The 15,793-nt window shown below is 44.3% G+C and overlaps 4 protein-coding genes across 4 annotated transcripts; 3 read left to right on the top strand and 1 right to left on the bottom strand.

The window, feature by feature from the left end:
* Positions 1–355: 355 nt before the first annotated feature.
* On the top strand, positions 356–2,713 carry V865_006472 (uncharacterized protein; the record flags this gene model as incomplete). The annotated part of the gene is made up of 9 exons (XM_066230230.1): positions 356–374; positions 473–645; positions 723–816; positions 914–1,234; positions 1,345–1,515; positions 1,577–1,701; positions 1,781–2,377; positions 2,435–2,548; positions 2,639–2,713. The coding sequence occupies 9 exons, from the start codon at positions 356–358 to the stop codon at positions 2,711–2,713; spliced, it is 1,689 nt and encodes a 562-aa protein (XP_066086327.1).
* A 6,770-nt stretch (positions 2,714–9,483) lies between these two features.
* On the top strand, positions 9,484–11,235 carry V865_006471 (uncharacterized protein; the record flags this gene model as incomplete). Its single annotated transcript, XM_066230229.1, has 2 exons — positions 9,484–10,820; positions 10,944–11,235. 2 exons carry the CDS (start codon positions 9,484–9,486, stop codon positions 11,233–11,235), a joined length of 1,629 nt encoding a protein of 542 aa, XP_066086326.1.
* Positions 11,236–11,799: 564 nt separating this feature from the next.
* Positions 11,800–13,501, top strand: V865_006470 (pre-mRNA-splicing factor SLT11; the record flags this gene model as incomplete). The annotated part of the gene is made up of 10 exons (XM_066230228.1): positions 11,800–11,823; positions 11,922–11,956; positions 12,014–12,024; positions 12,090–12,118; positions 12,198–12,352; positions 12,414–12,493; positions 12,571–12,775; positions 12,863–13,004; positions 13,094–13,217; positions 13,293–13,501. The coding sequence occupies 10 exons, from the start codon at positions 11,800–11,802 to the stop codon at positions 13,499–13,501; spliced, it is 1,014 nt and encodes a 337-aa protein (XP_066086325.1).
* Positions 13,502–13,782: 281 nt separating this feature from the next.
* Positions 13,783–15,683, bottom strand: V865_006469 (uracil-DNA glycosylase; the record flags this gene model as incomplete). The annotated part of the gene is made up of 10 exons (XM_066230227.1): positions 13,783–13,953; positions 14,064–14,249; positions 14,344–14,413; positions 14,492–14,598; positions 14,661–14,678; positions 14,754–14,770; positions 14,837–14,899; positions 14,966–15,017; positions 15,129–15,352; positions 15,434–15,683. 10 exons carry the CDS (start codon positions 15,681–15,683, stop codon positions 13,783–13,785), a joined length of 1,158 nt encoding a protein of 385 aa, XP_066086324.1.
* Positions 15,684–15,793: the final 110 nt, after the last annotated feature.

Raw genomic sequence — 15,793 nt, 5'->3', positions numbered from 1 at the left:
CATCTTACCAAATTGGTGGTTTGGCAATCGTATATATATATATGCGCTTCCAGACTTTTTTCTTATTTGCTACGTGCCAGTTTTGATCGCGAGTTAGTCTACCGCCGGTAGTAAAGTCCATATACGTAATTTCCATTTTCGGTAATTCATCGCCTAACTCGTTTGTGGATTCCCACATTTTTTTCGTTCCCTACTCGTATATCAGAATTCGAACTCGTCATTTCTATCACATCGCTTTTTTTCTTCAATTCTCTTTTACCATCCGTCTGACGGTCGACTACTTGGCATCCTCGTTGGTGTTAACCTATACCCATTCCTCTCCTCGCGGTCTCATAACGCGTAAGCTGCATTCAAAATGGCCCTTCGTCAATTAGGTGAGTTTCTTCTCTTTCTTCCTGTTTCTCCGCTTCCAAGACCGTCGCGTCGACTTCGAATCTCCTTTGCACACTTACTGACTTGGGATGACTTGTAGCTCGAGCTCAACCGTTGCTCGCCCGACCTATTCTCGCTCCCAGATCAGCTATCGTCGCACCTCGATTAGCTGCTTCCTTCACTTCTACACCCAGGCGATCTGATGTTCCCCCTCAAGCTTATCAAAATCCTCCCGGTCAAGGTCCAATCCCTCCCAACGGCACCAAGGTGAAGGTGAGCTTTGGACCTCATAGCCGATATCGCTCTTATTTTGAGTTGCACTGACCTTGGGTGTCTGGGAATTACAACAGCCTGGATTCTTCGCTCGTACTGGTAAATTCTTCAGAACCTTCGGTCGAGTAACACTGGTCGTCGTTCTCACCACTACCGGTGCTTTTCTCTACGGTGAGTATATCCCGCTTTTCACATCCAGTGCACGAAACTCTACGCGTCGGTATGGGATATAGGAACAGTTAGATGACTTGAGATATCCGCTTGATAGTCACGCAAACCCAAAAATCACCTCCTGATCAACTTCCAGCCGATAAGGAAAAACCTACTTTGGTAGTTTTAGGATCTGGATGGGGTGCCACTTCATTCCTCAAATCGCTCGATACAGAAGAATTCAACGTCGTCGTGATCTCTCCAAGAAACTACTTCCTCTTCACTCCCCTCTTACCATCTGTTACAGTCGGTACTTTGGAACCTAGATCAATCATCCAACCTACCAGGTACATAACGAGACACAAGAAGAGGAAGGTGGACGTGTATGAGGCCGAGGCTCAGGAAGTTGATCCAGTCAAGAAGACAGTCACTTTCCAGGGTATGTAATCCATCCGTCTTCTCTGCTAAAAACAGCTTTCAGAGTTTGGAGAAACTCCCGGAAAAGCGGAAAGGCTCGAGCTAATTTGTGGTTTCTATACTCACGCATAGATCTCTCTGATATCAGAGGTGCCGCCGGTTCAGTCACCATCCCATATGATTACCTCGTATATGCCGTTGGCTGCGAGAATCAAACGTTCGGTATTAAAGGTGTTACCGAACACGCTTGTTTCCTCAAAGAATTGTCAGATGCCGATAAGATCAGAACCAAGCTTATGGACTGTGAGTGATGCTCAAACCTCGCATAATCATAAGGCTCTGTTCGCTGACATTTCATGTATAGGTATCGAGACTGCTGCTTTCAGAGATCAACCCCAAGATGAGATTGATCGACTCATGCATATGGTAGTTGTCGGTGGTGGACCCACTGGGGTTGAGTACGCCGGTGAATTGCATGATTTCTTGATCGTGAGTGGCTACCCATCTTAATCAAATCGTCTCTCCGTGTTGTGGTCTGCTAAATCTTACCTCTTTTATCATTTTACAGGATGATCTCAAGAAATGGTACCCAGAAGTTGCCGATCGACTTCGAATCACATTAATCGAAGCTCTTCCCAACGTCTTACCAGCCTTCTCCAAACAACTAATCCAATATACCGAATCTACATTTGCTGAAAACAAGATTGACGTATTGACCCGAACGATGGTCAAGGATGTCAAGGACAGCTCAGTGGTGGTTCAAGATGCTAACAAACAAATGAGGGAAATCCCCTATGGATTGTTAGTATGGGCTACCGGAAACACTTCTAGACAAATCACAAGGGACTTGATGAACAAATTATCAGCTGTTCAAACTCAACGAAGAGGTCTATTAGTTGATGATTACCTTTCGCTCCTTGGTGGTGAGGGAGTATACGCCATTGGTGATTGTACTGCTACTTCCTACGCCCCAACTGCCCAAGTCGCTTCTCAACAAGGTATCTACCTCGCTGGTATCTTCCAGAAATTAGGTCAAAAGGCTAAATTGGAAAGACAACTCGCTCAATTACGAGCTGCACCCAATGCCAGCCCGGAGGAAATCGAGGCTACAGTTAAGAAATTGAATAGAGCTGCTAAGTTGACTCCATTCCATTATTCTCACCAAGTAAGTAAAACACGAATTTTTGGTGTCCTAAAACTAATTCGCCTTCTGGCCTCCTAGGGATCCCTTGCATACATCGGTTCCGAGAAGGCTATCGCCGATTTACCATTGTTCAACGGTAACGTAGCTTCAGGTGGTGGTGCCGCAATGCTTTTCTGGAGATCTGCCTATATCGTAAGTCTATCTGTTCCTATCTTTCGATTCTGCATGCGGTGATATGTAAGTATAATTATAAGGACTGATGATGTGTTTCTTGTACTTCAGTCAACTCTTTACTCGGTCAGAAACAGGACTTTGGTATTAGCAGATTGGTTGAAAGTCAAGATTTTCGGTCGGTAAGTATCTGCTTGATTGACTCTCATTGCTTTACATCATTCAATTGCATGTCGATCATAGGTACTGATGAACCTTGTGATGTTTCATAGTGACGTTTCTCGAGAATGAACGACATCATCCTTGTTCGACATCCATCCTCGTCTCTAATCTCAAAAAAGTGTCTATCCATTTAGGACAGATTCCATATATAACCCCTTAAATAACTAGTCAATAGCGGATGTCAGGTCATTGATTGTTTAATTGTCTGTTTCTCCTGTAGGTCTAGGTCTCAAGAGATGATGGACTTTTCTTTCGTATCGTATCTCTTATCACCGAAATCATATCTATTCCCATATAAACTTATCATAACAATATTCTTATCGTTTTCTTCTTTGCTGCGTAAGAAGTGGAGAAGGGCAGGCGTAAACTCAATCGGATGCATAAATCTATAGACTTTTTCTACAGGATCCTAGTCTCGTTGTTGATTTAATTCAATATTCTCATTCCTTATGGACTGAACATGCTGTGCTTGTTAACTCTGAACGTGTACGTGCATTGGCCATTGAGGGAGGGAGTAAAGTAAGCGGCATCGAGATTGGGATTAGATACCTAAGACAGAGGTATACTTGTGGTGTGCCTACTTCCGAAAGCAATGTAAGTTGGGAAGAGCCACTGGACATCTAATTGACCGAGTAAATGACATTTTGAAAGTACAGTGATGTTCAACGATTGGCATAAGGAGTTGGGATGAGAGGAATCTTCGGGACAAAGCATCACGCAGAGGACAGTCAGTGGGCTGGATTGATTTGTCAGTGCTGGAATTAAGGAGGAGAGTAATAATGGTAGGGGGCATTGTGAGTCCAATATTTTGGATGTCTGGAGAAAAGCAGAAGAGTGCATTCGATACGGTGAAGGGTGTGTACTATCCTGGCCACTTCACATCTGACATTCGAAACGAAAGGAAAGGAAAGGAAGATATCTCTAACGGGTGTGTAAAGTACTGTACTAGAGGCATCAAATTTCAAAAGACCTTTTTTGTCCCTCTCGATACCTCGGCGTCATCCCTTGTTGACCTCCTCTGTCAATGCTCAACAAGGAGGCATGATAGACAACTCACTGTGCATTCACTCTATGTTTCTCGTCCTCCCCACGTTCCAACATCTTACTGTACTGAGCAACAGTATCTCATATTACCGCTAGAGCAGAAACGGAAGGTGGAAGGATTGGGATGATAAATTTTGAAGGCGAGAAGCATGAGAAGTCTCTTAAGCTATGTACCATTTATCTTGATACAGATTCGAGTATTGAGGAAAGTGCTGGTGTGAGTCCTGTTCGATAATCGCTTATACTCTTATGATATTCCGGATGAAAAGTCGGAGGCTGAAACAACCCGATGCTGCAGATGAAATGCACTATAGGGGATAATGAGTTTGATGTAGACGATGTGACACAGTGAAGCAGAACGAAGATATAACATGTCATCTGCTCTTGCCTACCTTGACTGCACAGTCCATATCCAAGTACTCCACTTGCAAAACATTAAACGAACTCATTGAACCTGGTTGCTTAATTACAAATCCACTCGATCGCATAAGGCATTGCGTCTGCCACCGTAACCCCGCTGCTACAGTGCCCCTCCCCAGCGGAATATCTCTCACTGCACTCGATAAGGTAACCAACCCACTCGGTCATCGTCCCAACTTCCACTACCTTTCGGAGGCGTTGGTTAAGTTATTACATACGGTACATAATCACATAATAACGTTGTATACCGAAAATAGACTTCCGTTCTCCCCAGCCCAGAAATACAATCTCTGTGCTCCATCGGTCTGAGTATAGCATCTATCTGCTCGGTCTGAGAATTCATCTATTCTGTGGTAAGCAGGATCTTTCACCGCCACAAGAGGTCAATGCGCAATGTAACTTCAGCCTCGTCTATCGCTTCTCCTTCTCGGAGTAATTTCCTCCTTTTTAAACCTTTTATTTCCGCCAGTACTGCAACTAGTTCAGGGAAAGTTTTACCGCTGTCCAATTTCAATTTCCATCATCACAAGAAAAAACGTCATCTAACAATCTACCTTATAGGATAGTCTGGCTGGCATGGAAATCATCAAATCAACTCCCGAACCGAATAAGTGTACGTGCTGTTATGTCATTTAACCCTTAACGGCAGGCAGATCCTCTAAAAAATCGGAACACATGATGGGAGTTTACAAGGCGATAAACGGAATTCAATACCGTAGTGGAGCTAAGCAAATCGGTGACAAACCTATGTATGAGCAGTCTTTTGCACATGTTTGTGTGACAGCCGGGATTTGCCGAGAAGCTCTATCATGTACCGGTCTGACTGTGAAAATGTACTCCCCTCGATCCGTACAAGTATCCACCTCGAAGTAATTTGATTGACATCCTGGGGAACGCCTCTTTGGCCGACGTGGAGGGAAATCACATGTTCGACTGAACTCCATGCCCCAGCGGCTGATATCGTGTTAAGCTTTGCGTATTTACGATGAAGGATAATCGGAATGTCTGGTAAACAATCGCTAAAGGGTTTGTTTCCCTTCGTGATCGGTTGTGTCACACTATGGAATTGGCCGAGAGACGATGACGAACTGTGTGTCTCAGTCGATCAGGTGTTCGTCTTAGTTTTAATTTAAGCTAGAATTGGATATCATGTCGTTATATTCGCACTTGTTCCCAAGCCAAGTCAACGTGATGGAGTACGCACTACCAATTCGGTAACTCAAAGATCGAAGCTGCCTGAAAATCCCAAAAAGCTTCTTTTCGGGATCTCTGGTCCGATGCTGTTCCGATGCTGTTCCGACTGTGCACGATAGCAAATAGCTGGGTACAGTGAATCTTTGACGATCACATACATACCTGCAGCGAGACTTCTGCATCTTCCAAGACAAACTAAAAGAGGAGGCTTGGTACACCTTTCAGAGGTCATATCAGCCCATTCGCGTACTGCCGGCCACACCGCCAAGGTGGAAACCCTCTCTATCCTTTCGCTCTTGGGAGGATGTTAAAACAAGAAGAAAAAAGACTTTCGATTGCACAAAGCCGCCTAACGTAAAATTACTCATTTTCTGGAATTTCGTTTTTCCCCGTTGTTTTTCCTAGCGGCTTTAGAGTGGCTTCTTCGGAGTTTAAAGCAGGTTAGGCTCATCCCATGTAGATCCCCTCCCCTTTCTTTCTCTATCCGTCTCCTCGTAATGGCGCGGCTTAGCGGACCCTTCCCGCCTTGACATCTATGAGCTACTTCATGAGGAACATACCCCGGCGAGTCTAGGAGGACACAGCTACTTGCAGCATCACCCGAATCGGAGGAGCCTGGTCAACCAAACGATCCGAGATCACATGTACGTGATCACTTGCGGAGGGCTAAGCAATGTATTGATCTGGCTGCATCTGACGATCCTGCGCAGATCCCCTATTCTACTCGATGTTCGGGTGTCTGGCCAACCAGGAAAGAAAGCGTGTCATGTTTTTGGATACAGTCTGGCCGGCCAGGGGTGTCCGAGATGTGAGATCGTCTCCGTTTTATACCTATCGACGGACCACTTTTAGGATTAACAGATAAGCGCTGAGCTGTATTTCAGATCAAAGGTACTACCTGAAAAAGAAAAAGAGGGTAAGAGAATAATCTTAACGTAAAACACTCCCTTTTCCTTAAAATCATCATACCCGTGTGATCGCAGTATAAAATACAGTAGTGCTCAGCAATTTCAACTTGAGCTAAGACCGAGGGAGTGTCTTATTTCCTGATCGTGTATCGTCTTTCTCTCTTTCCATTGTTATTGTTGTGGCGTGTAAAAATGCAGTATCCAAATTCAATTCCGTAAAAAGGTTTCGGCGGACAAGAGTTGATCACCTCTTGTGAATAAGCATATGATATGCTGTAATATCCGAACAGATTCCACAAAAGAGAAAAAGAGAAAAAGTCAAATTACAGTAATACAGTAATGCATTGCATGTCTTTGATCTTCTTTTTCTCCTTGAATTCTCCTTGAATCGGTAAAACCCAGATCAACGTAACATCTCAGATCGGAAATCCCAATCCCAATCCCAATCCCAATCACGCATGATCGCCCGAGGTTATTACCCACCTCGATTTTCGTGTCAAAACACCTACCTACCTAATTAGCAGGTGCCCAGTTGAGGGATCATCGCTACTTCGGGCCTCCCTGAGGATATGTTCAATAATCTGATCAGTTGTTAGATATATTAAACCCATATCATTATGTCCCCCGGTCTCCTTTCCCTATTTTAATTTTATTACAATTCCTTACCAATATTATTCGTTCTCACCAGGACCACAAGATATTCATACCTCCCGATATAGTTCGTTTTAGCGTGGTTACGCATACATCATCGAAAAGGTTATTTCGGATTTAAATATCATCCCTGTCATCATCATATACCGATCCTGCATATCTCATACAGATACCATACTGCAACGTCTTCGACGCCGACTATTCGTCCTGCATCTTCAACCTCACCACTGTATACTCGCCAGAAAGTAAGTTGACAGGCATATGTCCCACATCATACACAGACCTCTCTTCCAAGCCGGTGAGTCACACGCTGATCTATCGTGCCGTAGCCAGCAATCAACACACATCCGCCCGTCTTCCGTATAGACACAGAGGAATAGGCATCGCCATAGACCACGATTGATTGACTCCGGTGGCTCTAAGCAACAGGTTCAGTGTCTCAGGCGCATCCTTCCTCTGGAAGCTGAAGCGGAAAGCAACGCCACTTGGTCAATCAGCAACTTGCACCTTCGGTCACTCGTCCATCCTTGTCCGATCTTAACAGCATCGATTGTTAGTCTCTTAGGTCCAAGCGCCAGTAAGATCTCCAAGTTCGCCGTGTCAGATTAGTCCGTTTCAACGTGTTGTCAACATCCACCAAAGTGGCTCCTCGGTCATCGTCTTGGACATTCACAAAGCCAGCGACGGAAAGGACAGGAAAGGTGGCTCCCCTGACGACACCCACTCCAGCACTAGCAACGGTCCTCGGAAGGCACCATACAAGGGTAAATGATCAAGGAATAGAGAACACAAAAAGTACGGATAACCTGCTACCTCGTGATCAAATAACCGCGGTTTTCGGATCAGATAAATCACTTTTGCACACAAGAATACACACAGACGTACCTTTAGATTTCCGTAGCTCCAAGGAAATCGACCGTTCGTCCAAGCACAAGGTATCAAGGGTTCAAGGGATCAATCACCTTGCAATCATCTAGAAAAAGTAAACAGAGCTCAACACTTAGATTTCGTTTCGCTTGGTTTGGTGGGATCACGAGGACACATCGAGGGCACTTGCACATCCCGGACCGGCGGCACTCAAAGGAATCCTCATACTCATCGTGATCAAAGAGTTGATCGTAACATTCTTCACGATAGACTTTCGCCTAAAACCAATTGTTTTCCGTTCTACACCATTAACATAGCCATATTCAATCAATTTACTCTTTCTTCACTTTCCCATTGCTCTTCCTTTCTTCATTGGAATTGGAAGAACGGAACCGCCGGGAGAAGCATCGACTGTCCATCACCCTCCCTTTACTCGGTTCGTGATAGACTTTGAGGGGTCAAGTGTGGTGTGACAAACACGCTTGAAAGGACTCTTTTTGTCAACTCACCGCATTTCTTTTGTCTTCCTTTTCCATCAATTCGATCCTCTTGGACATTTGGACAAGACGTTACTTTGGAATTCGGAATCTTTAAGCACAGGATCAAGATCAGGATCATCGATCAACGAAATCTTCAAGGGGGTACAAGGAAGATCGCATAAGAAAGGGAAAGATCAACACTTGGCTGGTCAACACGTCATAGCCAGACAGAAGAAGAACCTTTGTTGCCAATCCTTGACAAACGGTGTGATCGACAAACTGTCTTAAACGATCCTTCACATTCAGTGTTGAGCCAAATCGCCTACACCGCGTCGTTCTTTTCCTTATTCCTTTTCTCCTCTCCCTATACACCAAGATCACCTGCGTTTGCCGGCGGTATCTTCTTTGGTTTGCTTCGAGTGTTTAGATAGACAGAGGACATACACAAGAACACGACTTTTGGTAACTACCGATTATCTCCGTGCACCTTTCCCCATCCCCGTCTGTCTACACACCTCACACCACACGGCAACGAATCTCAAAGGACCAGCACCCAAATCACCGACACCACTCGAACGCCCACTTCTCCGTTAGCCATACGTTTTAGCATTGTTCTTGAGAAGATCAATATCCTTATCCGCCGCCAAATCGCTCGGATCTTGTAGAACTTCCTCAAGTCTCAATATCGGATATTGCATAATCAGTGAGATATGAGTCATAAGAAGCACGATTGTACGTGTCCAAACTTGCTGACGAGATCATTCTATCAACAGTCTTCTTTTGGTTCATCAGCAGTACAATCAGGCGCCTTGACCTCACGCTCACCTGTCTTCCTAATCCAGTCAAACCAGAAAGTACAGGCATATCCTTCAGCATATCAAGGTAATCCTCTAACTCCTCATCGAAACGCGAGGAATCGAGAACACCCCCTCGAGTACAGCACGATTTGACACCTCAAAGGCACCTTGAGGGCGTTGTTCTTGGTTGTATACATAAATCCCTCTCATCCACAATAAAATCCAAAACGTTTCATTGATCAACAGTAAAACGTTATTATCATCTCTTCTTTCGAAAATTTTCGAAAGGTCGTCTCACATCAGCCAGAAGAAGATCTTCGAAGAAATATATATATATACAGACGAAAGAGATCATCTGCGAAAGTTTTCCACTTATGACATCTCCAGTGAAAACTTCAAGATCTACCGATTTCTCTCCGCCTAAAAAGTCGAATCTTTGTTCCTCGACTTCGACTTCGACTGATCTGGGGGATCATCGGTCTCATCATTATAAATCTGTCGAGGAGAAGAACATGACTGCGTCTGTTCCCATCAATATACCTAGAATGCCACCTTCACACCCTTCCTCGTCTCACCAGCCTCAGCAGCAGCAGCTCCGAGATTCATACGAAAGATCTTCATACCCTCAATCTTCGAGATTGGCAGAACCTCGTCATGGATCACCTTCATCAGGTCGATCACCTCCAATCTCTCATTCATATACTCGTTCACACCCTTATCCCCGCAGGACATCTTCGACATCTCAACCTGAAAGAGAAAGAGAACGAGAACGGGATAGGGAACAATTACCCAGAATACATCTGCCCCCGCCGAATTCGATTGCTTCGTTGAAATTTTCAGAGAGGAATGATCAGCTTTCACCTATCGAGAGGGATTTCCCATCTCTCTCGACGAGCAACCAGCATGAATCCTCTTGGAGGAGTGGTTCATCCGATAGACCTCAGTTGCATCGAATCCCATCTGGAGGATCAGTAGGTAAATCGGCTGGAATATCTTTACCGCCCTTGCATTCCATATCTGGATCACCAAATTTACCACCCCCACTTTCGATGCCTCCCCCTCCTCCTTCTTTGGACGCTTCTTCCACTGCTGGCTCTACCGCTCGAGGTAGTCCAAGGATGTATCCACCAAATATCCGGGCCGGCTATAACCCTTATGAGACGGCTCATCAGCAAAGGAGATCACCTAGTGCCGGTGCTGGACCCCCACCCAAGCTTAGGGAAAGGGAGTACGAACATCAAGCAGTATCTACAGCCAGGCAGAGTCGACGTTCTTCAAGAGAAGATCTGTTTGACCAACATCGTCGTCCTTCTATTACACATATTCAAACAACAGTACCATTACCAAATCACCCTCCAAACCACCACCACCACCATCATCACAACTCACATCACCCTTCTTCCATCCCTATCCACGGATACGACATCCCTTCTCCACCACTGAGAGCTCTACCACCATCATCTATGCCTGCTTTAGCTTACCCGCCACCCTACGGCCACAGAAATGGTGGTGGTGGCGGCGATGGTGGTGCCAACTTGGCCAGATCGAGGAGTCATTCTTCCACTTCTGGATTCTCGAGAGGCGGACCGGTAGGGATGGAAGCTGATGATAGTATGGGTATGGGTGTGGGTATGGGTGTGAGCGGAGTGGCTCCTACGGCTGGTCAGACGAGGAGATTGGCTCATCTGATGTCTGAACAAAAGAGAAGAGAGTGAGTTGCCACATCCACAAAAAAAGAGTCGTACTCCTTGCTATATCACAGTATCATTCAAAATCGCTCATATTGCTAACGACCAATTTTTATTTATTTTTCGTCTGTGAAAAAATCGGTTAGGTCAATAAATTCAGGTTTTCAAGCACTTCGTCAAGCTATTCCATCATCCCTTCCAACCGATTCGAAAGCCATTATTCTACGTAAAGCCGTATCTCACATCACCCATCTAGAGAATATCATTAGGAGATCGGGTTTGACATATAGTGATTCCCCACCACCTGGTTGCGGAGGACCAAGTGAAGGTTGGTCAAATGATGAAAATGGTAATGGTAATGGTAGGGACAGAAATATGTTGGTGGATGATGATGAGTCAAGTAGTGGACCGAGGATCAAATGGGAGGATGAGAGATAGATAGAAATAACTCAAAAAGAGATGGCAAAATGGACCTCTTACATCACGTCAAACTGTTTAATAACCCACCCATAACAAGCACAACACTTGATCACCCAAACGCAAAATCATATAGCCTTCGATATAGCATACCATCTCAGCATCCACTCTAGATCCATTCATATATACAAGGTGATTCGTTGGATGTACATTACGATACAATATTGTATAAAATATGAAATAAGCACCATAGCATGTACACGTATGAACAGTACCTCCGCATTTCTCTCTCCATTTCTCTTACTGTATATACTCGGGTGGCCTTTCCAAGTTTGCTATACACTCCGTATCTCCATGGTTGTAACTGTATCTTTTTCCGGGTGATCGGTGAAAACAACACGGGATCAAATGTATCAATTTCATTTTTGAATGAATATGACGTGGGATCAATCCTCATTCCTCGTTGCCACCAACCCCTTGTTGATTTCCAAGTCAAAGATGAGGTCCATCATGAGCAAGATAATTATCTAGCTTTGCAATCTTTCACCATCTATACCATAGACATCTGACAGAAGACAGCCCAAGATGCCAGCCAAACATGATATAAATGTAAGTCATCTCCTGTGCCGAGTTTAAACCCTCGGTATCACGTTGAAAGAAGAGGAGCTTACTGATTGCTTTTGTGCCTTTGGCTGTTTGTCAAATAGAAAGTAGGAGTGGAAAGTTCTGATTTCCCTATATTGTAAGTCCAGCTCCTGTGTCACTGATTAGACAATGAGCTGACATGGTGAATGTATAGGTGCGAAACATGTACGTCGCCTTCGCTATGCTACATAAGGAAACTCGCAGTAGCTGACCAACAAATTCGATGATAGGTCTAGGACCTAATCCATATGTACGAATGGTGAGTCATTCTTCCTTCTTCCCTTCTTTCCGTACCCTCCTCCGTTCAGCCTTTTCTGATACTTGTGGATGGGACGTAGTCAAAGCAAGAATTCGGCAACGAATGTAAGATCTGTAATCGACCGTTCACAGTGTTCAGGTGGAATCCCGGAGCCGGAGCTAGATTTAAGAAAACTGAGATTTGTAACACCTGCGCGAAGATCAAGGGGGTCTGTCAGACTTGCTTGTTGGATCTGTGAGTATTCAAAATCAAATCAAAGACTACCGGACGGTGCTGATCGAGTCTTATACTGCAGTGAGTACGGTTTACCAGTCCAGGTCCGAGATGCAGCTTTGGGACGTAAGAGTCAAGCTCCATCGTCAGACATCAATAAGCGTGAGTTACCTCTCAACTTCGCTTAACTTGGAGGAATATCATATTGACTTAACTTGGTATGGTTTGGTCGGTTATAGAATATTATATACAGAATTTAGAAGCTCAGATGGCAGATTCACCTGACGGATCATCATCGTTCGATTCAGAAGTTGCGAACAGAGCTGGTAGAGAGATGTTAAAAGGGATAGCTAGATCTGATCCATATTACAAGAGGAATAGACCACATATATGTAGTTTTTTCGTCAAAGGGGAATGTAAGAGAGGTGGAGAATGTCCTTTCAGGTGAGTACGATCCAACCATCTTATTCCATCATCCAGCGACGTTTCATCAGCGGCGGAGATGCTCATTGTCTGATGTTTACGATGTAGACATGAAATACCGAAAGAAGGGGCATTGGCCAAACAAAATATAGTAGATCGTTATTACGGTAAAAATGATCCTGTAGCAAAGAAGATATTGAGAGAACAAGCCGAGAGTAAAGGTATGAAAGCTCCAGAGGATAAATCAATTGTGAGTTTTTTGTCTTTATCTATCTATCTGAGTATCTAATCTTGAATCAACGTGAAAAGCCTAACACCGATCTTGTTTTATTCCAATAGACAACCCTCTTATTCCTTGGTTTACCTACCACTACCGAATCGGAAGTTCGAGCGTCCTTAGTTGGAGCATGTCCATTCGTTAAACCTATAGACATAAAAGGAATAACCATCGTAGAGACATCTCGTGAGTCAAAATCTGAATCCACCCCGGTCTGTATAATATTGTGAAATGGCTAATGGATTCTGGTGGAAATGGTAGATTGTGCATTCATAAACTTCAAACAGCGTCAATTGGCTGAGAGGGTAGCTGAAGCATTATCGGCTCAAGGTGGAATAGAAGTGGGTGGGAAGAAGGCCAAGGTCGTTTGGGGAAGAGCGAGACCTCAGAAAGGTAAATCCCCTGCTACTAGTACACCTTCGGGCGAGGCTAGTGGATCTGGATCAGCTGTTACGACGGAAAGCAGTTGAGTGTTAAGGATGGTAATTTGAAGAATTGGACGAGTTAGATTATATACATATCTTCTATATGTGTTGGAAAGCTCATGTATGACACACTGTACATTATATAGTCGCATCTAACTGGGATTGATCATTAAATTGGGTATTGAGTATGTCCAGAGATATAGATGCATGCGCAGGCAAGCAAACAACTAATATCGTAATATGTCAAATTGTATATATACATTATTCTATTGCACAAGATATTTATCAGTTGATCATTTTCATTATTTCCCTGATCTCAGGTGAGATTATGCAGATCCGCCTTCACCTGCACCAAGAGCTTTCCAATCGATACCGCCTTCTGGACCATATTTGAGTTGTAACCATTCGTTTGCCTTTTTGAAATGGTTGTTGCCGAAGAACCCTCGACTTGCTGAGAGAGGTGATGGATGAGCTGATTTCAGGATGAGATGTTTGGTCTGACAAAATAAAAGGTAAGGTACATTAATACTCCGTGTTCAGTCATTCCTGTCTTGCAAATTTCAAGAGGAAACGAAACTCGGAATTGGATATAACAAAATGTGCTTACTTTATCCACCCCCGCACACATCTTGGCTGCATGTGCACCCCAAGCCATGAATACCACTCCCTTCGCTCCTGGAACTTTATCGTCTGATGCAGCCGAGAGTGAGGGACCAGGTGCGAGTCGGGATGTGACTACTTTCAGTACGGCCGCGGTGAAGGTATCCCATCCTTTGTTCGCATGTGATCCGGCCTGTAGTAGAACATTGATATTTCCATAACCATCAGTATATAATAAGAGTGGGTCAAAAGCCGATCCAAGTGTGATTACCAAGAAACGAACGTACCTCATGAGCTCTAACGGTCAGAGAAGTATTTAACAGCAATACACCGTGTTTAGCCCATTCAGTGAGATCACTGGACAAAGTCGCCTGTCTTGTCAGCTCATAATCGATCATGACGTTCACCTGATTGTATTAGTCAGAGATCACTCACCCATGTTTCGGTATGACGAATTCAGGTATCTCGTCATGCATCTCTTTATACATATTTCGTAGGGAGGGTGGGATCCTTACTCCTTTTCGGACTGAGAATGCTAGGCCCTATAGAAAAAGACGTACATTGAGCGACTGTATCCCTATATTTAGGAAGATAGGATACTCACGTGTGCCTGTCCATCGTCCTGTTCAATTGCAAATGATCATTCAAGGTGAAGGTTAGTGGTCACTCGTCACACGGTTAATTTGGTATGACTCACATGATAAGGATCTTGGCCTACAATACGATCATAAGTCAGCGAGCTGTGTTACCTGTGAAAATGTTTTTTGAGAGGTTGCTTACCTATTATGACTACTCTTATATCTTTCAAAGGGCAGAATCGGGACCAAGAGTAGATATCTTCGGCTGTTGCACCAGTAAACATATACATCAGATTGAAAGGAACGATCAGAGTGACTAGACTGTACATACCTGGAGGAAACACTTTCTTCGTCTTCTGTTCATTCGTAACAAACTCTTTCAACTACACGATACAATCAGACGTCAGACCTCAGACATAGACAGAACACACGATCGGATTTGACCATCTTGTATCAAATTTGATGAACGATTAACAGCTCCAGATTACACTTACGTTGAGGAAATAAGATTTCGTCAATTCATCCTGTAAAGCCAACAACCAATCTTCACCCATCGTATCGATTTCCAGATTCAATTTGGCCGACCATTGAGGGTTGGCTGATATCTTTTCTCTAAGCTCTTCGCGTGTTTTCGATCTTGTTACTGATGATATCCTCGAAGCGGAAGGAGAAGAGGTGGATTTAGATGGTGAGGATTTTAAGAAGATATCTGCTACTTCTGCGCATACGAACAAGCCAAATCGATGATTAGTCCAGTCGATTAGACCATGCAGAAAGTGTGATTTCCCCGTCCACTTACTAACTTCTGAGGGACTACTATCCACCTTTTGCCTCTTAGCCGATGGTTCACTCAGATCATTCTCTTTCAAACTTGCATCGCCGTCGGTAGTCGCGGCTAGAGCACCTTCCTGGATGGCCCGCTTGGCAGCTTCGCTCAACGTGCTTTTCTTCTTGTCCGGAGTGGTTGCAGTCGCGGTCGATGCTGATGCAGCAGCTACGACGGTGGTGGGCTTGAAGTAGGACGAAATTGATCGTGCTTGGGGTGGCATGTTGGGTTTAATTGGATGGTATACTTTGGGAGGAATGTGCTGTGAGCATATGAGTCAAGAGCTTCGATCGTGATGCTCATATGCTCATATGTTCATGTTCATCTCAACTT

This window comes from Kwoniella europaea, chromosome 2 (assembly GCF_036810445.1).
Source record: "Kwoniella europaea PYCC6329 chromosome 2, complete sequence".
NCBI lineage: Eukaryota > Fungi > Basidiomycota > Tremellomycetes > Tremellales > Cryptococcaceae > Kwoniella > Kwoniella europaea.
The sequence above is the reverse complement of the archived record's forward strand: the minus strand, read 5'-3'. Positions and strand labels throughout refer to the sequence as shown.